We start from the raw sequence: 23989 nt of genomic DNA, 5'->3' as shown, positions 1-23989 counted from the left end.
TTTCATTCCCCTAATTGATCCCATATATGGGCCTTTGGACAGTATTTGCTTTCACTGGAACCAAACAACATCCTGTGACCCTCAAGTTACTCGTGTTGAGTACAGCAGTTAAGAAAACCTTTAAAAGGATTTAGCCCCTCTGTATAACGTTTTTAAAGAAATATCAGGAAACATTAATGGCATAAAGTGCTGCTGTAATCATTTTCACTGTATAAATAAGAAAAAGATATATGTCACAAATTATTTGCACCAGTCCTTATGAAGCATTTAAAAAATATATACTAACTTTGACCGTTTTTTTTTTCAATGATAAATCACAATAGTTCAACAGTTTATTAAATCATGAGCCCAGATTCAAAGTTGTAAGAGCTGAACAATCATTGGAGGCTTGACTGCCTAGCAGGCCATATTAATTAGATAAGATAAAATAATATTCTTTATTAGTCCCACAGTGGGGAAATTTACAGTATTACAGAAGTAAAGGGGAGGCCTCAGTAAAAAACAAAACAAATACAATAAATAAGATATCAAACAGTAAAAGGATGATAAATAAGTGAAGTATGTTGGAGATATACCTGTATATTTCTTTATCTCTGTATGATATCTCCAACATACTTCATGCCAATAGTAAATTATCATCCAACACAAGTGTGTGCATTCCTCTCACACCAACAGTTAACATTGTTGTTGCCATTATGGACCAATTGTGTACTTTATCTCTATAAACAAGAAAGAAGATAATTAATGTGGTGTGGTAGCATTGATCTAACTCGTGTTGATTTAAGCTTCTCGTTCTAGTGAATAACAAATATCTTGAAAAACTGAATATGTTTATTGGTGGATTGTTTTTAATATCAGATTCTTTATTCTGAAGCTGGCCTAATGTAAGAGACAACTCAAAGAATAGAGCTCTACCACCACTTACTGGTATAATTACAGCAACAGATTGAAGACAGCAAAGAAGACAGGAAATAAAGAAGAAATATAGAAAAGCTAGGAATGGAGTGGTGTTTTTAAGTAAAATACAGTGTTTTATTAAACACTTTCCAGGACACAGCTGTCAAAATTGACCAAATATACCTGTATTACTCTACTCACTATATATGAGAAAAAAAGTGTGGCGTGAATCCAACAGATACAAAGATAACTTGGAAGTTTATGTTCAAACTTCTTATGAAAAATATTTGACAGACTGGAATGGCTTGTCTGACACAGAAGACAGACACTTTTACTGCAACTCCCATTGACTCCAAGCTACATTGCAAAAAAACATTGAAACACTGGAGGGTAAAATTTGTCAGCCTCTTCGGAGGCCCATTGTTCTTGTGCAATGACATCAGCTGAGAATAGCACATTGCATTTCCCAATAAAGCCTACAGCCTGTGTGTCTTAACAGTTTGATAAAAGTGCACCTTTTCCTGATGTTGACCTGATCTTATAAAAACATAAGGATCCTGTTACAGACTCCGAGTTATACAGATGGCCTTAAAACATTCTGGTGAAGTCCTGCTCCAGACCAATGTTAATTTCCAACCGCCTCAGAGGAAGAACAAGACTTGGTTACTGTGTACAGTACAACTTGAAATTTGGACAACCTTCAAAATACTTTATCTGGATATCAATAAAAGCAACATGGTTTGGCTGCAGAGATTAACAATGTATTAATGTACAAATCTTATTTTTCGAGATAATTTGAATTAAAGAAACTGCCAGAAACCATTTTATCCATGAAACCGTATATGGGTGTGCCTTAAAAACAAGATCTGTACAAGCTGCAAATAATGCTGGGCAGATGCAACACGACTGCACATTTTGTTTATACCAAGCATGTGTTGGTAGCCAAAGGGATGGATGCTTCCATTCCTGCAGCCAAGACAGAGTGCTCATGATTTACATCATGTGTTAGCAGCCTCACCCATGCAATGATGCATAGCAGTAGACATTCAGTTACTGTGCACTCCATTACCCATAAGACCATACGATCTAGTATGCCAGTAAAAAAAAAAAAAAACATTAAGCGTTTCCCAATACATATGTCAAATGCAGTTTGCCAAAAACACCAGGATGTGCTACAGCATCGGGTCACATTTCTGCCTATTCTCACCCACAATGATTAAGTCCCTTTAAAAACTTTTATGACAGTTCGTGAGTAAACACTTTTAAAAATGCCATACAGGAATACACATTTGTTCACACACATGCAGGCAATGCAGCATGTCCCCACAGGAAGAGGAAATGCAATGCGGACCGATAAGTTCCGTCAGTTGGATGATAAGCTTCTGTCTGCAGCACTCACAGCTCATGAGTATAACCCTTGAGAGATCACACATCAGCCTATAAAAATCATTATACACTGTGATACACATTTTTTCAGATCTTGTCATCACACAAAAAGTCCCCAAAAGAGTCAGAGGACAAGTGGGCCACTGTTTATTTATTCTCCACCTCAAGTCACCCAAGTGATAGTCCAGTTTTCACAGATGTTGGCAGGGAAAGGACACTTCCATCAAGGCTGAGAATAACAATTAAGCAAAAAGACTGAATGGGAGAAATGAGGCAAATACCTGAAATGTTTACAGGTGTGCACTCTCATAAAAAGGCTGGTCATCCCTTAGGTCTTGTAGAAAGCGATTATTTTGTCCAGAACATTGATTTGCTTTTAAACCAGAAAATGTGTGAACACATAACATTAAGCATGCATTTTAATGTTTGAATACCTGGCAACTGATTATCAGCAAACTCAAACCTCCCATTTGGTTGTTCCCATATGTTTAGAGCAACATTTCTCATTACTGTATTTTAACCTCTGTAACCTTCTGGGTGCAAAATGTGTCAAAACACTTAAAAATAAATATGAGCCGAGGAACCACAACACCAGATGGAATTTCAGAGCAGCCTTACCTGTCCTGAAAATAACATGTGGCATGTTTGGCTGAGATGTGTAACGACTGTGCTATAAACCTAGAAATAAACAGACTGAAAACAGAAAATTGGGTTCAAGAGGTTAGTTTTTTTTGGTCAATAAGTCCAATAGCACACCTCATTTTTATTAAAAGAAATCTCTTTGAAACCTTTGTTGGTTCTTTCGTTCACCCTTTTTGGATTCTGAAAGCATAGATAATATTTATGTTCATTAAAACTTTGATATGCATGAGGGTAAGTTACATGTGATTTAGTAAATAAATTGCAGTTAAACAGATTATACATGACTAAACACAATAAACATGGTGCTTTTCAGCGTCGTTGGTGCGAGGGAGCACACTGAGGAGCTGGCTGTTCAGGCTGTGGAGTAGCACAGGTTTGGACACATTTGTAGTCAAGTGACACCTCACTTGGGGTATTTGACAAACTGACACTCAGAGATACAGAGTGTCAAACTCAGCTTGTCAAATACACTAAGTGGGGGGCCTGATCTCCAATCAAAGAAGGCTCTGTGGAAAAAAATGAACACGACACGTGTCTCTCCAACCAAACATTATCAAAGATACAAAAACATGCAAATATCTTCCCTTTTTCAGAAATGGTAGGGCATTTGTGCACAACATTTTAGAAATAGACACCAATCTGTTACCTGAGTTCGGATATCTTGATGCTGAAGCAGATGAGTCCGAGTGCAACGCTCCTCTTTCTCTCACAAGAGATCACAGTGATGACTCCGCGCACAAAACAATTCGTTTGACCATCGAGCCTGACGCTGCAAAGAGGAAGTCAAAACAAGGAAGATAACTGCAGAGCTATAGCTCTCAGGAAATGTGTGGAAATAAAGTGTCAACATGTCACAGTTGTGAAATGCTGTTGAAGGCTTTCATGGCTCACAGCTTTAGAGATAATGGTTTGCTGAGACATTTTCAACAGTTTCATGTGTCCCAACTATTTTGCAGAACGTGCTTAAGGAACTTTATATAAGTTTAGAACATTAAAATGAACAAGAAAGTAACAAACAGGCTAGGGAGATTTAAATAATGACAAATTAGATCAAATAGCGTATAGATGGTATTTGACAGTAGTGTTACACTTGGTGTTAAAACTACAGAATGAGATCAAATGAAGTACCATGGTCTGTTTTATTATTTTGTATTACACTATTTTTTAAACAGTATTTCTGTTAATGGTTATGTCAGTCCTATTTTGCTCAAATTTTCATCCAAATCAACCTTTGCTGGCTGTCAACGCTCCTTCCAGCTTCAAAGACGAGCGTCATCATTCAGTGTACACTGCTGATTGGTGCGACGCCAGTTTACCTCAGTCCATGCAATTACTTCAAAATCTCTGGAATCCCAAACTTCCAAGTAACACTCAAAGCTGTTCAGGTTATGACTTAACTTTTAACTTATACACCATAATTACCTATTGTTTGTGCAACAACCAGAATGTGCACCCTGCTAAGAGCTGTGCAACTTCCTCATTTTACTATGGACTAATGCACCATGATGAATCACTCACTGGACTTCCCCCTGCACCCACAACAGTACTGTAATTTGCTCTTCCTTAGCTTTCAAAGGGACTAAACACTGAATTTTTTGTATACCGACTATTCAGAGCGGACTGTTGTTTTTGTGGTTGCGCAGCCAATCTCTTTGCAGCAGGATGCAGAAGTCCACATAGATACAGGAAATAAATGGACAGACTAATGAACCCAGAGAGTTAGGAGAGGCCAATAGTAAGGAAAGGCCTAAACCAAACTTGATATTTGACAGTATGCAGTGGATGCAGTCAGCCTGATGCATTATGGGAAACGACCATGTTGCATTATCACATTGAGATACAACACCATGCACTTTAGAAGCTCTTATGAGCAAACTTTATGATCCATTAGTCAAAATGCCCCCATCAACAGGGGTCTGCACCCTGATACAGCTCTGTTTATGAACCACCCTCACTACATGTGAAGGTTTACAGCATGGGCTGTAATGTGACTCATGCAGTAAAAAAAAAAAAGAAAAAGTAAATGTTTGTAACACAAACCATCTAGATTAGTGAACTGGATTTTCTTGTAAAGTGTAGGCTCAATTACATTGCAGTTTTTCAAGTGGAACCTAATGGCATTAGCTAGAATCTAGACACAGAGGCACCAGAATTGTGAACGGTGAGCCAGCAGATTTAACCAAAGAGGGACTTTATTTTGACATGTGCATACCTTATAACTGAGTGGTGGGTCTGTATTAGTTATAAAAATAAAGAAAGAAAGAAATACATAAGTTCAATGCTTTCTCTCAATTTAGTCTATTAATCATCAAACTCAAATTCTTGTTGGCTCTTAACAAAGTTAAATAATATTCAATAAACAATGCATCAGTTTTAAACTGGAATTAGTCAAATGGAATATAAACACATGGCATTATCAAACTTGATAGACCTTGAAAAACAACTCACTTAAGATGCAATCTGAAAAACAACCGTGACTACAGGTCTGATCTTTGGCAGAGCAACAGAGGAATGATTCTCCTTCGAGTTAAAAGAGCACTGATTCAGGGCAGATTGAGCCCACCTGGGTCTAGTTAAGTCCGGTCAGCACAGGTGAGCCAGTGGCCCCTCCCAGAGACATGGCAGACACAGAAGACTTTCAACAGTAGTATGTTATGATATAGCATAGCATTGCATCACAATACAAAGCAGTTGCAGATCAGAAGCCCTAAAATTAGTTGTTTAAAGGAATGCTTTGACTTAAAAAAAAAATGCTTCTTTAAGGTCTTGCAGAAAGTCATATGAGAAGATAGATGCCACCCTCATGTGTGTATGATACATACAAAGTTGCAGCCAGCTGTTGGCAAGTTTAGCTTAGATGACTGGAAACAGGAGGAAGAGCGTCAGAATCGGTCCAAAATTATCAAAATGCGCCAACCAGCACCTCTAAAGATTTGTTAAGAAAGGCTCTGACAAGCACATTATTCCGTTGTTTTGGCATGAGACATGATTTAAATGTGCAGAGGGCAGTGAAAATGTTTACATTAGGCACATACAGACTGGCTTAGAGTTCCCAGATTGCCCCAATTCATCATTCTGCTATGACCTACACGATAGTCATATCACCATAGTCATATTTTTCCCACATATATTTTTTAAAGACATCTTCAAACCTGGCTTTAGTCCGCCCTTTTAAAGTACTATTTTGTTCCCTGCTTAACTGTACATTGTTATTTTACTATTTAAGAATTAGGTATGACAGTAAAGGACTTGAAAGGCAATGGTATGTAGTTAGAGTTCCCATATGACAACCTGAAGAAGAATGAAGTGAGCAAAGCTATTTACAGAGATCCTGACTCACTCTGTGTGAAACACCGGGGTAAATTCTGTGAGTCTAGTTCAGACAGTAAGACTCATGGCAGCTTATCTCTATGTGGCAGTTCAGAGCGTGAACCATTTCAACACCCTTTTCAGGCCACTAATACCACAAATATAGAGGAAGTGGGAGATGAAAAAACACCTCCTCCCTTTGGTGTTAAGAAAGAGATGGTTGATTTTCATCAAGTCGTTCAACAAGACTTAACTGAACTTCCTGTTGCAAAAGTATGTGAAAATTCTCCTTGATGTATTTGGTGAAAAGGTATTTCCATGAATGAAAGAATCATTTTCACTTCTTTTTTTAATTTAATATTAATGATAAATGAGAGCCTCATCCAGGTTCACGGATTTTGAAACTCAAATAAAAAAAGGTCACTGGGTTTCCTATGTATTTGAGTTTTCAGTCTAAACCTGAATGCTTCAGTGCAAACTGCTTAGAATTTGTCAACAATAATTTGCAGAACAATTTTTTAAACGATTGAGGGTCTGGATGTCCTTTACAAACATGTTTTCTAATCTGATGATCGTGATAGTTTTGAATTTTTATCCTGAGAACTTTGCTTTGGTAAACTGCAGGAAATTTTAATTAAATATTTCTATATGCTATGTACAGATGAGTACACTATTGATTAACATGACGTTTATATTATGACAATCTGGATAACGTCGACCAAATGTTCATTGACGTGAATAAACTTTCACATTGTTGCCATGTCACCCTTATTGAAGACTGAGGGTGAACTGCCATCATGTGGCTCACTGTAGGATTGCATCTTGGTGTACAACAGCAGGTGTGATGGGAACTAAAGGCTATTAACCAGTGGGTCAAAGGTGATGAGTGTGACCACTGTATTATAGACTTAATGTAAACATTTTAACAGATTAAATCTGTGCCATTATATACTTAAAGAAATATGGATTATAAGGATGCTTATGAGACATGGCTAATTAAACTGGTTTTCTACTTTAGTTGAGATGGTGGTTCTAAGGAAATAGTCAGGAAAAAAAACGGTTTAATTTGACTTTTATTCGTTGGTGAAAGGAAGACTTGAAGCAGAAAGATCTGATGGAAAACCTGGGCAAGGCACTATTTGTCAATTTACAATGTCACGTTTCAGCCCTTTTTGATTCAAGACAAAATATTGAGCAGCATCTTTTAATACATTTCTTTTTCACACATGATGACTGGGGTTCAAATAACACTTGATTCTTAAAAAGAAGGCTGTCAATACATGGTGCTTCAGGTAGAACATACACAAGTTATCGTCAAAGGCATGGAAAGGTATCCAAATAGCAACGACTGCATTTTTTTTACATTTCATGGTACAAGAACTTTACGCAGCGATGGGCGAGAATACTGTTTATCAAAAATGCATCTTGTTACAAATGACAAAAGTTCAATCAATGAGAGAAATCTAAATAAAAATAAAAATAAATCTAAAATACATTTACTTTGAACTTGCTAAATAGTTTTAGTAAATCTTTCAAACACCAATTTCTAAATATCTAGAGAACAAGCAAAACCCTTCGCATGTCTGCATCACAAAATGTAATCTGGAACAATGGCACAAGGAAGTTTTGTTCATTTTCATGCAAAATGTTTTGGCCTGGTTTAAAAATTTCCATTCACGGTATTTTGCCTGCCTTGAACAGAATTTCCTGTAGCGCCTGGCTCTTCATTGGTCCACTCACAGGCTTTAGGGTGTTGCTTGCTCCATCAGCTTACTATCACAGCACTGAGCTGTGCTACTAGTTTACACCACAATACTGTTTTCAAAATGACGTTCGTTCTGAACAAAAGCTCCTACTTTGACAAGTACTTCTAGATTTTATAATACAAAAATATCTTCAGTGGTGCCGTTTTTTCCACCTTACATAGTTCTATCACTTCTATAACAAATAACAAAATACACAAACGTAATTAATTACATACAGTATATAAAAAAATGCATGCATTGGAAATAGTGCCAATCTGGGATGTTAAGTCTGTCTTGACTCATTTTGCAAAGGTAAGCTATGATTTTCCAGTGCATGTTTAATGGAATTATTTTATTCTATGGATCAAATTCTATAAAGATTTTGTTGAAGGAAAGTTCTCTTATCTGTAAATAAAACACATAAGCGAGAATGTAAGAGTAAACTACAACTTTTACCTTTACAGATTACTTTTTTTTTGTTGGCAAAGCAAATTGACATGTGACAACTACAGTGTAAGTCTTTATGCTGAACTGGTTATATCAATGCAAAAATATATATATTTCAATTGTCCAACAGGCCAATCACAACTAGGCAGAATTAAAAAATAAAAGCAGAGAAATAAAAACCAGGGTAAAACTCTTAAAGGTACAGTAAAATCAACTTCAAATATCAGTTTTTATTTTATTGAATGCTGAGTTGAATAGATGATGGCACTGACAAAATACAGCAACATTTACACTAAAGCCTTGTAATTGCAAACTGACTTGAAGATGTTCAGAAATGTAAAATCAGACAAAAGATTTTAATTAAATTGATCTTTAATATCACCTCTTGAGTGGGGCGTTAATACTGAATGATTTGTAACAGCTTGAAGATTCAGAATACACTCAATTGATCAGGAAGTAAATCTAAAGGGAACTTGCAAAAAAATAATACTGCTCTGTTAATGCACTTCATGGACAGATTACAATGCATTTGGTTTTAAAACTATGGGCAGCGGATCATTGGAGAAATATAACCGTCCAGTTGCATGTGAACAGCAGAAATATGTCTGCGGGCACATTTTTCAATCTGAAATTTGGATTGTTCTGTGAGCCTTTTATTTTGAAATCATGATACAAAAATGTGACAGAAATATATAAAGAAATTAAAAATGCTCACTCAATGAGTCATGAAATGAGGCGTGAGCCCATCACTCATATGCTACATAAACCCCTTATGAGGAATGAAACCAGTAAAATACAGTTTGTCCCTTTTTCAACCAGTGACTTGCCTAAATTCAAAGCTAGGAATGATAACAAATGGAGTTTTCCAGATCCATATTTGTACATTGTGCTGTGCTTGTGCAACCATGTCATGTCGAGGATCTGATTTATTTTGGGTGCAGAGGAAACAGCTTGTGTGAGGCAGGACTGCAGTCCAGGCAGAGAGATCCAGCTGTGTGGGCTTTAGCATCTGGATGTGCAGGCATCACATGCACTCGAACTCGTCAATGCGCTGTTTGGTGTTCCCCGACCGGATCTGTCTGAGGGTCTTGTACTTGTCTCGTCCTGCCTTCATGTTCTCTGCGTGGATCATGTCGTTCACTGTTTTCTTGGTCTCGTCCCGAGCGTTGGCCAACTCTGAGCTCAAAGCCTGCAAGTACAGTCACAGCAGTGTTAATACGTCTCACAGCAGTCTGTTATTATGAACATATGAGACTACTTCTTCTGCCTGAATGTGCAAACATTTCTTGCACTACGTTTTTAGTGATTCACATCTGTTTTTGCACTAACCAAATGGGTTTAAAAAGTGAAAATCCTTCTCTATATCATCTGTTTCTCTTTATCTTCCTTTTCTCTTTCATCATAAAAATGGATTTATTAAAGAGAAATCAAGATGCGAAGATTCACCTCATCAGTCTATGAGACTTGCCAGCATCCTTCATTTTCACTTAATTCATAAACACCTTCGTGCAAGTCAACGCTGAAGGAAAGCAGTACTGAGACCCACTTGCCAATTTTTTCTTCTGCAGTATGATTAACTTCAATATATTTATTAATTCTAATAAAAAAAATAAAATTAAAAAAAAGCCCTTTCAAATGCAGCTGTGTGTCCTATAAGATAAAAATTCTACAACTAGCCCTCCAATCTATCAAACCAATAATTTATTGACGGATAAAACTTATCTCATGTATGAGATATGAGCGGTGACTTACGAGTAGATGTTTCTGCAGACGCTCGTTCTTCTCAGCCTCGGTCATGCGCTCCTCCTCACTGCGGTCCTTGTACGCGACAGCAGCTTCGAACTCGGCGCTGGCCTCGGCGCTGCTCTCGTCGTTCTCGTCGGCCTCGTGCTCTGCGTTGACGGGCTCCTGAACGTGAGCCACCATCACCTTGTTTTTGAGCTCTTCTTTGGTCTTCTCCAGGTCCTCCTGCACCGTGGTGGCCTGAGGGAATAGAGAGCGCGAGGTGAGGTGCTACAATTTTTACAGAGATTCAATTGATGGAAATGTATTTAATGTTTGGGAAAAAAATGGACAACAGCCTATTTATGTTAAAGTAGTACTGCTTCTACACAGGCAAAACAAAACACATTCCTCCTGTGGGAAACATGAAGTACGCACAAAGTTACACGCCAATCCATCCCATAGTTTCTCTAATCGCAAAATCGTCAACCTGATGGAGGCGCTAGAGGAAAAGTAATTTTAGCTCTACGTTGCTGGCTGTGCAGATTATATTATTTTGGACACTAAAATGAATTTAAACAATCTATTAAAGACACTAACAATCAACTTCAGCCATCGGTTTTTAGAGGACAACTTGTGCTTCAAAATTTGCTGATCAACAAATTACAGCTGCTGACAGAGTGAAAACGGAATGCTTGTGCTATGAGCAGCCAGGAATATGAACCTATTATGAGTAAGACAGGAATTTCTACTGAAACTAAACTGTTTGCCAAGAATGCACAACATGGAAACCAGCACTTAGCACAGCAGTTGTTTATAAGACGGGATATCATAATGGTGCAAAAGAGTTACGACGGGATTTCCTTCACACAAAGATGTCCGTCACCGCTTGAGTCACACTGCCCATAAAGACGGCGCTCTCCTGGCACACATGGTTTTTACCTAAAAAGACGCGAGGCAAGCTGTGAGCTTTCACAACAACAACAAGACGTCAGGAATGTCGGTCCTCACTGTGGGCCAACATGATCAGCAGAATATCAGATTGATTAACTAACTCATTTCTGCCATGTCCACATTGAGCTCATTCTGAATACTTGATGATCACGTAACACAGGTGCCTTTAAGTGTATTTATGCTGCCGTATGACTGCCCAAGCAAATAATAATTAGTGCAGAAATGCAGAATTTACTGTTCCACTTGCTTAACACGCGGGCCAAAGTAAAATCACAATTTTGTACTTGTTAGAGAAAAATATGCCAATGTCGCACGTCTCCACGAATGATGGCTGTAATACATCGTTTTAGTTTTTACCGACTGAAACGGGGAAGAAGAAGAAATAAAGCCGTCTAACTGTGTATATGTCACTACCTTTTCACGCTGCTATGGAGGAAGGTAATTTGCATATGTATAAACTTAAAACAAACACCTTTTCATGTCAGTTCTCATGTTCGTGTAACACAGTACTCTCCTTTGTACTTTGATTTTTAACAACTAAAGCAACTGATTTCCGCTGTAATCAAAGGAAGAAGACTGTTGGGTTACTATAAAAAAGTGGCCAATCAGATCATACCTTCTCTTGCCACTGCATTGCCTCTTCTTCCTTCTTCTTCTTGGCATCCTCCAGGAGGGAAATCTTCGAAGTCAGATCAGCCAACTCTGTCGCCTAAAAAGGAATTTTTCATTTAGTTTTCCTTGATAATAATTTTGGAGCATCAGAACACTTGTTTCTTTTCATATAGCTTTGAATAACTGACCAGGTGTTCTTGGTTCTTCATCTGGTTCTCCGACTGCTGCAGCAGCGCCGTCTTGGCGTCCTCAGCGCCCTTCAGATCAGCCTCCAGACGTCCGGCCTCCTCCTGAGCGCTCTTCCTCTCCAGCTCCAACTCCAGAGCCCTCTGCGTTTGCTCCTCCAACTCTGTGCAGACAAACATTCACACGCACAGAGGAGCACTAAAGGTCAGCATTGTGTGAGAAAAAAAAACCACTGTCAGCATTCACTGCAGTACAACGTGCAAGCTTTACTGACGAGTCACCCACCTTGTTGGGCTTTTTTCGTCTGCTCCTCGATCTGCTTTAACCTATCCATTAATTCTTCCTTTTCCTTTTCAATCTTTTCCTTTTCCTTTTCTGCAACTTCTCTTTTCCTCTTTTCATTCTCCAGCAGAGCTCTAATGGAAACAGAAACAGTATACAAGATGTACTTAAATAAACAGTAATCATAATCCTTTGAGAAGATGATCACCATATTATACACTGGGTATTTAAAAATAAATGAGTTTACACATCCATAATACATGTTTGGTACATTTACAGTGGAAGAATGAATAAATGGGGACAACAGCTTGTGTCTCTTACCTCTCCATCTTCTTGTGATTCTTCTCCTCCCGAGCCTGAGCCTTCATCTGCTGCACTTCAATGGTGTCCGGTTTGCGGCGGCGCATGTACAGCTCATGGTTGCCCATGCAAAGAGCCAGGATTCGCTTGTTGATGCGCAGTCTTGGAGCATAGAATACAAAGTCCTAAAACAGCGACATTAGAGATAAAGGAGATTAGGAGGGATTTAAAGACAGATGATTCATCAACTGTTAAGAAGTTTTTCCGTTATTAAGGGTCAACTTACAGGTGCTTTCTTGTCAATCGGTTTAATGACAAACTTCTTGTCATTAAAGGAAATGTTCCTGATTTCACTCCAAGGAAATCCAATTTTCGGTGTCATTCTGTTAAAGACAATGCAAAAAACTCTGTGTCAGCTGCTTGACATTGGAGAGAAACTAGTAATAACTATAAACACTAATTGTGCTGAGCGTGTGCATTAACGGCAGCTTCACTTTGTTGGGGAATCACTTACTTGTCATTCTGTTCATAGATGTTGAGCCCCAAAGCGTCCACGCCCAACCACAGTTCTGTTCCCTTCTTATTCTTGATGTTGAAGTAGTTGACTCCGTACATCTCCAGATCTTGAGCGATCTTCAGATACTCCATCATGGACTCCTCTCTGTGGACGAATAAGAAGAGTCTTTAACCAGTGCTACAGAGAGAGAGAGTGATTAAGGAGCACACAAAAGCCTGAGATGTTGGAGCTTTGAGTTGAGGTAGTCTAAGAAGAAATGTCCCGACAAGGCTGGAAACAAACCATGAGAAAAGCAAGACAATCATTGAGGCTTCACATTTTCATGGTAGTGAGTTAGATTAGATAGACCAATGACATCACTAAGGAGTAGACTAAGAAATAGTTTAGCAGACACTCCAGTTAGATAGAGTCAATTGTAATAATCTCCCACATTTCCACACTTTAGTCATTATTTGGGGGTAAGATTGTGAAAGATCCTCTTGAAATGCAATTTGTTGAAGAGAAAGTCTCTTCTTCAAACGTGTACATGCATGTCAACCTTTACCTCATCATGCTCTTGTGTTCCTCGTGCCACACTTGGATCCTCTCCTCCCACTGGTCCTTGTTGAGTTTGTGCTGGTCCAGAACTCTGAGGAGATGAGACATACAGAGTGTCAGAAGCCACTCAAGAGACACACGTCGCATACAAACACACTGACTGAAAAGGGGACATCTATCTGACATTGAGTGCCACGTTGAAATAGTGACATAAACTCTGTGTTACCTCTGAGGGAGCAGCTGTTCGCTGGACAGATAGCCTGGCGTGTGGACTTCCTTGTTGTAGTCAGCATACTTGGCCTGCACTGCGTAGGAGGCCAGGAGGACTGCTGTCTCTGGAGGGCAATAGATGTCATCATTTAAGATTCCTTCTTTCACCTGCAGGAAGAACAGCCGCTGTGTGGCGTCCTGGATTAACTCCTCTGTCACATCCTCAGGGAAGAACTTGGCACGGAACTTAAACAGCAGCGGGCTTTCCTTCCTCACATCCTGGGCTGTCACCTAAAATAAAGGGTGACACAGGTGATGGGTGGAGGTTATACTTCTGTAAATAGACTTGAGCTCAAACGAGTAGTTCGATTTGGACAAAGAAAGACAAAACAGATATTGTATTAGACATTCTAGTGAAGGAAAAAACAGAGGATCTCACCTTCTTATTGAGCTTGAGCCATGTCGAGAAACCCTTTGTATCCTGGTATTGGAGTCCAAAGTACCAAACTTCTCGCAGCCCAATGGTCTTAACAACCTTGAAACACAAAAGTGGAAGTATTTTGTAATGTGCCTCCTTACCAGAACTTTAGCACACAGTGAACAGTGAACCGCAGGCAACAGGTTCCATTGTCATACTACTGTATGTTTGTTGTATGTTTCATAAACTCAAAAACAACAAATTAATTTGTGTCATCAAAAAGTGTTTTGTTGGAACCAAGAACATCCTAATCCTGCATGTGATAAAAATAGAAACATAAATAAATCAACAATTTAAAAATGTGACTGTATTTTCGAGATAAAGCAGAGGTTAACCCATATGTCTTACAATGGCAAATAACATGTATTACATTTACAATGGCAAGTGTTATGCATATAATAAGTTATAGAAGTATTACATTTATTAGTTTGGTTGTTATAAAAAAGTAAAGCACCATGCCAATTAGCTCTGCTAATAGTTTCATGAAATGTTTTATTAATCTAAATTACACCTTAGAAAATCACACGAAAAACAAACATTCCATAACTTGTGTTTCCAAATGACATTTGACCAAAAGTGTGTCACTATCACTGGAAACCACATGGCAGTAGTCACAAGTCATCCGTTTTACATACCTGGTCAAAGAGTTGCTTTCCTGTTGTATTTGGCTGAATGGCGAATTCCAGTTCAGCATCCATTGTAGTGACTCTTACACTAATCTGAGGAAGAGAGGGCATTGGAAGAATGAGTTCTACATTTTGGATAAAGAAATATCTCACATATATCTTTTAATAAAATCAAAACAGCAAATGACCTTTATGTATCTTAATTATCATTCATGTTTATCTCTCTGAGTTCTATTTTAAATGACTGTCCATACGCACACATCATGCATAAGAAAGCTGTCTCAAAGTACAGCAAGGAAACACTGAGTCCCTTGATGCTTTAACTAAAATAAGTTACTATATAGAGAATCTGAAAACGTCTCACTGTCGCCCCCCAGTGGTATTATTAAAAACTAAAATCAGAATGCCACAGGAAAATGATTAGAAAAGATTATATAATGACATATAGTTCTACATACAGTGGTTCATCAGCTGATCATCTTTTGGGAACGTTTTGAATAAACCAGGCTGTGCACAGGCAGCAGAGGTGCACGCCCTCCACAGCACACATGTGCCTACTGTGAACAATCAGCCAACCACACCATAGTATCATGAAAAATGTACATATATGTAGAATTCGGGAAAGATCACGTCTCAAGGTCCCGCCTTGTGTACGACATAAGTGCCAATCTGACTTCTGTCTCAGTATAGAACTTATCTACAGGAAGTAACCACATCCTCTGGTGGCTTTCAGGCCCCGCTGATGAACGCTGAGTTCTCATGAGAGTCGCCTACATCCTGTCATGTATCAGGCAACCTGTCAGCTTTCTGCTAAGCTGTCGGCCCAAGCAGAATTGAATAACTTTGTAAAGTAGGTTTTTCCTCATCAAGAAACACACAGCTGGTTATTTAGCCAGTGAGGCACTGCATATTTAAGAGACTGGAAGGGCTTGTACGTATTGCAAAACATGTCAAGAGTTAAATTAATATATTTAACCTTAACGCCCCTCCCCAATGAGGTCGCCCAGAGAATAAATTCATTCTGTACTGAGTAAACTGACCATGTAGGCATTTCTCATTTTCTCTGTCCTCTTAGAGATGACGAAAACAGCAGCAGGCATGTCTATTGGGAAATAACTGTGCAGGCTGATGCCCACGCCTGCCCCGGACAACAATGGTATGCATTATTTCCCAGTTGCGGGGCTGATTAGCGTTGCGTTCTTTCCCGTTCATGTCAGCAGGAGCCCATTTACTGCTCAGGATACTTGCCCCTCATCTCACTTCCTGTCATCGCCAGCAGCAGAAAGAGTTATAGTGAAACCTACGATCTGGGCCTCCGGCACAGATGTCTCAAGTCAACCAGACATACCACTGTTTAAACTGACAATTATGAGCTTTCATGAACATCTGTTTCATTAGTGTGTGGATTAGAGTTCAGTTCATGACCACCCTACTGGGGTTTCAGCGCCTTCATTTCTTGTCACTCAGTGACTAATTCTGAAAGAAAAAGGAACTGCACTTGAACATTTTCTGCCTGGTTAGGGTGTGTCTCTCATGGCCAGAGTTCAAAAACACTTAACACCCTATTATTAGCACTCGCTCAAAAACACCCATCTTAGGCCAACGCGTCAAGTTTCCATGGCCTGTTCTCTTTTTTTAACTACACCAACACTTTTAACAACTTTTATAAAGCTTTACATTTAGAGGCATAAAGGCCAACTCTGCTACAGTCTTTAGTTTTTGATTCACTTTTTGACAAGCTATTGGCTCGTTGAATCACCTCTGAAATGTGAAGCTCTCTTCGGGAGTCCTCAACTTCACTGACTGCCTGAACCTTTGGGTCATTTCTAATATCTCTATTTACTTTATTCTTATTCATACAGCTGTGTCGTACTACTTTTATTCACAGAAACCATAAAGGCTTCATTTCTCTTGTGTTAGTGTAACTGGCCTTTGAGTTATCAAACCAACTCATCACTCAATTACTGAAATTAAATCATATGAAATATAAAAATGATATGCTATAACAGTATATTATTATTATTTAAATAGATGTTTATGTATTCAAACTAGATTTACATCTAGTTTCAAGATTAACTTAGGTTCTCACAATACATTATTGGCCATAATAATAAACTCCTGACCACATAAATTCAAATCACACTCAACAAGACCAGGAGGAGAGCCATGCTAGCAGCTCTGTGAGTCTGTACTTAGGTCCATACAGTGGTGCTTTGAGCTGAATGCTAACATCAGGTATAATGTTAACCATCAGACGTTAGCATGCTAACAATTGCTAATTAGCTATAAACCAACATATTGGAAAAATGTAACTTTTGATTTATGTTGGCACTAAATGCAATTTTAAGGGTTCCCCAAATGTATTACAATTCATCATGTTGAGAACAAGAATGGCTGTACAAAATGTCATGACGACCCATAGTTTTTAGTTATTTCAGCTATTCAATATTTCAGCTGTAAAACTGACAATATTCAAAGCTGTATTAATCCCGTCAAGAGAGGCAAAACCCAACAACCATCATTTGTTTTAGTGGAGAAGTTTGTTTAAAGATCAGATGGCCATTAAGAACCATAAGCAACAATGGAGAAGTTAACCTCAAAAGTGAACTCTGGGAAACACGACAGGTTACCTTGTTCGGAAGAGGAAGTTCAATTACTGAAAACAGGTGTGATACAAAGCCGTAAAGCCCAGAGCAGACCCAGTGATGCAAGTACAGTCTATAGTATACTCTTTCTCCACTGAGATGCACTTTGATCAAACATCATATGTGGGAACATCCCCCATTAAATAAATAAAAAATCAGTCGCCACCACCCTTACATTCCCACACCAGTGTTATCGCTGTGTGCCGTTCACAACCACAGTCCTTCTAACCCAAGCCAAGACGGAAAAGATGATACGGCTAAGTGTTTTGGAGAGCAAGAGGGAACCAAAAATGTTGACCAAAAGCATCCTTATGAATGTGGATCACAGCATTTGTGCACAATAGTCTGGTTAGTCTTACTTCACAAACAATACAAGGCCGACCCGCTTTATGTGAGTGGTCGACTGAGCGTAGCCGCACACAGAATGCGCCACCTTAAGAGTGACAAATATAAAAAAATGTCAATACTATACACAACGGGGGCCAAATCTGAGTTGTACTAGTACTGAGTCATGCCGTCCACGGCAGTCACACAAGGTCAGCAACTACAGCTGAACATTTCGTTAACAATGGATCCACCCTGGTTACCACAGCAACCATTCTACTGACATCTACCACTACCTGATTCACAGCTTATCGGAGGCGACAGGTGGAACAGTTAGTATATTCACATTAAAATGAGGCAGGTCCTCACTCTTGTAAGCATGTTGGGTATCATTTTTGTACTTAAACAAAATATTTGAACTTATTAAAATGTGAATATAGGGTATGCACAGTTAGTATTTTCAAATATTCACTCTAAATTTGTCACTCCAAACCGCAAACAGTTAACAGTTATAATATCAAGCTGAAGTGTGAAAATATAGAGAAATGTGACAGTGATGACCAAATCTGTTTTGAGGCAACAGCCTTGTTATCGCTTGAAATCATGAGAAAAGACTTGTGAGAAGAACAACAAGCATGTTTATATCCTCTAAAGCCCATATACACATATTACCCTCCACTACAGTACCGAGACTGCAGCGAGCCAGCAGGAAAGTATCCATACTACGAAAAAAACTGTAAATAAAAACACCAGTGCTCTTGTTTCAGCAGTCGGTTCTCATCCTGTCTGCTTGTCAGATTATCCTTGTAGCACCACAATGCAGAAACCCTATGGCTGGAGAGAAGAGACTGGGCGACAGGAAGAAGGAGGACACAGAAGAGGATGAGGTTTCTGTCCAAGCAGGGGGCAGTAAACACAAGGGCAAAGGGGTCTTTTAAAAACTGGTTCCCACAACAACTTCTTTTTAATAAATCACGTCACTTCAAGAATTATAAACTAGCTTTCTGGTTGTTTTTAATAACAACATCTATCGTGGTAATAAACTGCTGCTTCATCCTCTCCAATCATCTACTTCCTGTTGTTCTTATTTACCAAATTAATCCTGTTATTTTATCAATCAGGTGCTACTACTCCTTGCCAAATTGACTATGTCGCCTGAGCTTTGTTCTGAACTTGTTTTTCTCTCCTTTATTCTGATGACATATCGTCTTTCATTTGACCCCTGCACATATTTGCCAACTGTGCCTGCCATCTTGATGCCAACTGAAAGCCTCCTACTGACCAAGTAAGGTCTGTTTTATCCCCACTGGTTTTGTCTGCCAAGTCTCCTTTTGGATTAAAATCCACTGTAATATTGTAACAGCCATATACACAAAAATATGTAGACCCAACAAAAAGACAAGGCAGCAACATGTAGTTATAATGCTTGTCTGACTATATTATTTTTCCAATGTACATTTTATATACCTAATACGACATTTTATACATCATTTCATGTTTCCAGTATAGTACAATCCCTAACGGTGGGAACCGTTTACCACACACACACACACACACAAGACGTCCACAGATACAAACCACAGGCTCTTCTGTTTGCAGCATGTAGTTATGCACTATTAAGTTGACTAATGCTCACTGTAGTGCTTTGCTTATGCTATTATTTCATTATGTACACAATTTGAACTTTGCTGGTTTGAAGGTTGTACAAGACACTTTCATTACGAGGGCCGACTAATCATAACATTTATCTCTCGTGTCATTTTAATGTGTAATTGTAATAATATTTTAATGTCTATAACGGCAGATTATGCTGATTGGGCCTTAACCACGGATAATGGTTAAGATGTTTTCTTTTATTACAACAGCAGATATAGCAATAGACAAAAGACAGAGGATAATAAGTATATATATTAAAGTCAAAATAATAAATGAATAGTAACAAAGAACTTACTTTCAGAAGTTTGATTTTCTCACAACCTCCAAACAGAAAAACATTGAACTCGCTATTTGTGTAAAAAGTTTTGATTGTAGTATGTCCAGCACCTCTACCTCTACACACACTGTTAATCTGCTCTGCTATGTGCACTATACAGACTTATTTAATCCCCTGCTTGCATACCGCTGGGTGTTTCCATTTACCATTTCTCCACAGCCACACTTGTTAAAAGTTTTGGTCCTGCTAACAAGTAAACAGCATCTGTGGTGATTTCTAGATTACGGGATATAATGGTAAGTTAGGCTCAAGTTTTGTGTAATAACAGTAGGCTGTTTCTGTATTTCTGGTTAAAAGGGGCTGTATACGTGTTAATAAGATTAAAATGATTCACCACTTCTGAATAATGAAAAACTGGTTCAAAAATACGTCTGGTTGTCTGTTGAACTTGTTCAAATAGCAAAAAAAGGAGCAAACTGTTACTGTGGTTAAGGCCCATTCAGCAATATAGTCAGTGGACTGGAAAAAAGAAACACTTTACAACATGTAATCAATTCAAACAGATTATTATTTTTGTCAATAAAGTGCTTGAGAAAAATGGCTTATCTAAAATGTAATTCTATATAAATTGAGCTTACTTCCTTAAAAAAAAAAGATAATAAGCTGCAACTTCATACCACAGCAACATTGAAACTATCTAAATTCAAAACTCATATCCACTAAAATGTAAAATAACCCTGATAAACACAGACCTACAGTAGGTCCTGAACTTGTTGCACTGCTGTAGTGCAATCTAAAGTGGAGCATGGCATCTGAGGACCGCGCTGGGGGAAAGCAGGGAGGGGAACAGCTAGACTGTGATGTGAAAGTCCTTATAAGGCTGCAGGCAAGGAAATTACCAGAGAGGAACTGATGTAAGTGCAGAAACCTTGAGTCACTTCATGACTTCCTTGGGAAACTTCAGCACTGCCAAGAGGAGTCCAGCTAACTCAGAGTTTCTCAATAGTTGTTGCATTTAACTTAAACACTAAATACATCGCCAAAACAGTTTATGGAAAAGCTACTTTGAAGGAGTAGACAGTATTTTACTCCCTGACCTGGTTTGTTGTGGATGTGACTACAAATCTGGAAACTACTTTCACTGGGTAGTTAGCTTTGGATAATTTTCTGAATCAGTGTCCAGCTTCCGTCTTTCATACGTCTTGTCTACTGCATTTTCACATGGCGCCAAAAGCTTTACTAAAGGAAACGGGCCGCTGAGCGTTCCAATAACGTGTCTGGGTTTTAACAACTTCATCACTGACACTACCGATACATTACTTTTCTGGATCCATACAAAATAACCTCTCTCTCTGGTCCCTAGTTTGTATGTTTAATGTTGGAATATAAGTCTTGTTGTCTAGATATCCCACAATCCTTTATGTCATCATTCATAGTCCCTGTTTATTTTGAGAAAATCTTGCTGCTTCCTCTGTACCATCCATGCGGTCCACTTCCTCTGTTCTAACTCTTTATTATGTATAACAGCAAAGGTCTCTACAACACAGCTGCACTTTCCCTACAGTGTCCCCTATGCTAATGTGAACTGATCGTGACTGCCAAACAGATTCTCTGGAGGTCCGTCAGGTCCCCAGCTGTTCCTTCAGTAGCTGCTGCACAAACTACAGGCTACTAGTGTTGTACAAAATAAAAAAATTTGGAGGACAAAATAAAATAAAAACACTTGCAGCGAACAGGATTCCGACCTTTTATGATTCTGACCAATAATATTTTACTGCTTTAATGTTTTTTGAACATTGTATTCTTGTTGTCTTGCGCAAACAAATCCACTTTATGACCATTTATGAATAAATGTGCCAATTTGTTGTTAATAACTAATAATAATACTTAAATGTTGATTGCCCCAGTAGCACAATTTGACTCACATAAAATGGCCCCGTAAAGTATAATTAAAAAGGCTGATATGATGAGGGGAATTCCTTTCAGGAAAAGGAGGGTGGTAAACACTTAAAGTGTGCTCTTTAAATGCCAGGATGCTTCGGAATTTATTTAAGGTTGACAGCTGGAAAAAAATTACAGAGGAAGTAGAAGCAGAAACAATACCACAGGAAGAAGGCAGCTACAACGTTTGGTACCATTTGTACTTCTGTCTGTAATTTGGAAGAGCAAGAGTTCACAATACAGGTTTAATGCTATGTCAACAGAGACAAAATATACATGCAAGTTTGTTTTTGCAATAACAATTAATGTGTTATTATCACATTGACCTAAAAGATATAGTTTTTATAACAACGCGTACATTAGGAAGGGTAGTGATTTAGATGCAGAAGATGATCTGATGATGCTTCTTTAAAAAAAATACTATTATAGTGATATAATGAATTAAAGGGCCTACACTGTGACATCTAAATGGCTTTGTACATAGCATCAGCTTCATCACATGGGTCATGCATGTCTCTTTTTGTAGCATAATGTTCCTTTTATTGTCAGAGTGAGCACTGGGTCAGCATAAACTGTGAATAAAAAGATTTCCGTTCCCATATCGACTTCTAAATTCAAAAAGGCATTATGCTGACTCAAAGCCCAGCTCATCCTTTCACCAGGGGCCAACAGAAGAGAAGGGTTGGACCCCACTTTCACTTCTGTTTGCAGATGATGAAGCCACGAGGCGGAAACGTTAGGCTTCGCCTTCTCCAATGCTGTTTGAATTAAACAAAGAGTCAAGTCTGAGTCCGACCATCATTCTCTTTGTTCAGAGCCCCACCAGCACAAATCCATGGAGCTATGGGTTCTTCTTCATGTGACATCACAGCGGGCAGCAACATTTGGGCCTCTTTTCTTTAACAGGGGCAATAAAGCACAGTAGTACTTAGTGCCTCCCCTTTTGCCACCTCCCTGTTTTAAGTTAGCCTCCATTTGCTCCAGATTTGGGCAGCACAGCTGGCCTGAATGACAGTTCAAATCCCTCCTTGTTAGACCTGAGTGAGGGAGGCCTAGCTCTGATGCTACTGCAGGAGGCCACACAGTCGGCTTCCGCCAACAGCCGACTGTGTGGCCGTGATTTCTGGCTCTCTTGTGCCCAGAGAGGCTCACAGTAACGTAATAAAGGGCCGTGCTGAGCCCGGCCGCCTTAATGAACGATCTGATTTAAGGCGCTAATTTTAATGAACAAACAGGCGGGAGCGCGCGCGCGCACCCATCTAACGGAAAGTACCCCTGTAGTAACCCTGCACGAGCCTGGAGGATGTAAATGATGTTAAAATACCACAACGTGTACCAGAGATGCAATCAGGGTTATTTAAAGGTTAATATTAAGTACCAGTGTCAAAAAAAAAAATCAAAATTCTAACTGTAAAGAGATAATGGAGCGAGAGAGAGAGAGAAATACCGCAACGTTAGTTTTTACATGATAACGTTAATGCGTTTCCATTCTTACCGTCTTCGGCATCTTTGCTTTCTTTTAGGTCCGGTTCCGGTTTTTATAGAAGAAAGAAGTTATTAAATGGGATCAGCAGTGAGCGAGACCAGCAGAAAACTTTTTCCCATCAGAACAACGGCGCCGATCGAACGCCTTCCCGTCGCGAGGACACGAACGTGACTTTTCGCTCGACAAACGGAGAACTATTTTCAACGTTACGCGCGTGCGAGTGTTTTTTTTTCTTTGTTTCGCCTTAAGAGTGAAACGGCTCGAGCTTGATTTCCTGCTAACGGTACCCCGACTGCAAAGACCACACCCAGGCCGATGACAGGACAGCAGCCAGCCAGACAGAGAAAGAGGGTTCAGGCCGCCAGACTCCGCCCGCAGCGGCCGCATCATCATGGCCGCAGAGCTCTGTCTCTCACTGCCAGCACTCTCACTCTCAGACACTTTAACACAGATCCATAGGTTACTGTTGTAACCATCCAAATGTGGTTTAGTCTATGAGTACATCGATACCATTAAAGCAGGCCCATTAAGAGGCGCTGTCACTTTAATTCATTTTAAACACTAAAACATAAAAGGGGACACACTTTTTTTAGATGTTGGGTCAACAAACACAAACAATATGATAGACAATAATCATATAACTCCATTATGGGTTTAGAGAAGGCATAAAAACCGAATACATAGGCTACTACACTGATTAAACTACTAGAGAGTAGCCTACTTTTTTAGTATTTTTTAAATATTTTAAGCTTAAGGACATATTTCCAATTACCGTAGTATATTTATTTTAATTTTAAATGGTGGTGTCTT

At 39.0% G+C, this 23989-nt stretch overlaps 1 protein-coding gene and 1 long non-coding RNA gene across 3 annotated transcripts; both read right to left on the bottom strand.

Annotated features, from left to right (window-relative positions):
- Positions 1-2990: 2990 nt before the first annotated feature.
- LOC129113787 (uncharacterized) lies at positions 2991-5439 on the bottom strand. Its single transcript, XR_008532405.1, has 3 exons — positions 5374-5439; positions 3572-3694; positions 2991-3431 (listed from the first exon to the last, which is right to left on the bottom strand). It is a non-coding gene; the product is annotated as an uncharacterized LOC129113787 (long non-coding RNA).
- Positions 5440-8626: 3187 nt separating this feature from the next.
- LOC129113466 (moesin-like) lies at positions 8627-23492 on the bottom strand. Of its 2 annotated transcripts, XM_054625778.1 has the most exons (13): positions 23189-23492; positions 14860-14943; positions 14186-14281; positions 13763-14037; positions 13544-13627; positions 12997-13143; positions 12769-12865; positions 12504-12667; positions 12186-12316; positions 11903-12063; positions 11719-11811; positions 10179-10409; positions 8627-9615 (listed from the first exon to the last, which is right to left on the bottom strand). In XM_054625778.1, exons 1-13 carry the CDS (start codon positions 23198-23200, stop codon positions 9451-9453), a joined length of 1740 nt encoding a protein of 579 aa, XP_054481753.1. In that variant the 5' UTR covers positions 23201-23492; the 3' UTR covers positions 8627-9450. The 2 variants fall into 2 exon arrangements, with proteins under 2 accessions (XP_054481753.1, XP_054481754.1); XM_054625779.1 differs by lacking the exons at positions 13763-14037; positions 14186-14281; positions 23189-23492 and having other exon boundaries at positions 14860-14918.
- Between the last annotated feature and the right edge of the window lie 497 nt (positions 23493-23989).

Source organism: Anoplopoma fimbria, chromosome 24, assembly GCF_027596085.1.
Source record: "Anoplopoma fimbria isolate UVic2021 breed Golden Eagle Sablefish chromosome 24, Afim_UVic_2022, whole genome shotgun sequence".
Classification (NCBI taxonomy): domain Eukaryota; kingdom Metazoa; phylum Chordata; class Actinopteri; order Perciformes; family Anoplopomatidae; genus Anoplopoma; species Anoplopoma fimbria.
This window is presented reverse-complemented; position numbering and strand designations above follow the sequence as displayed.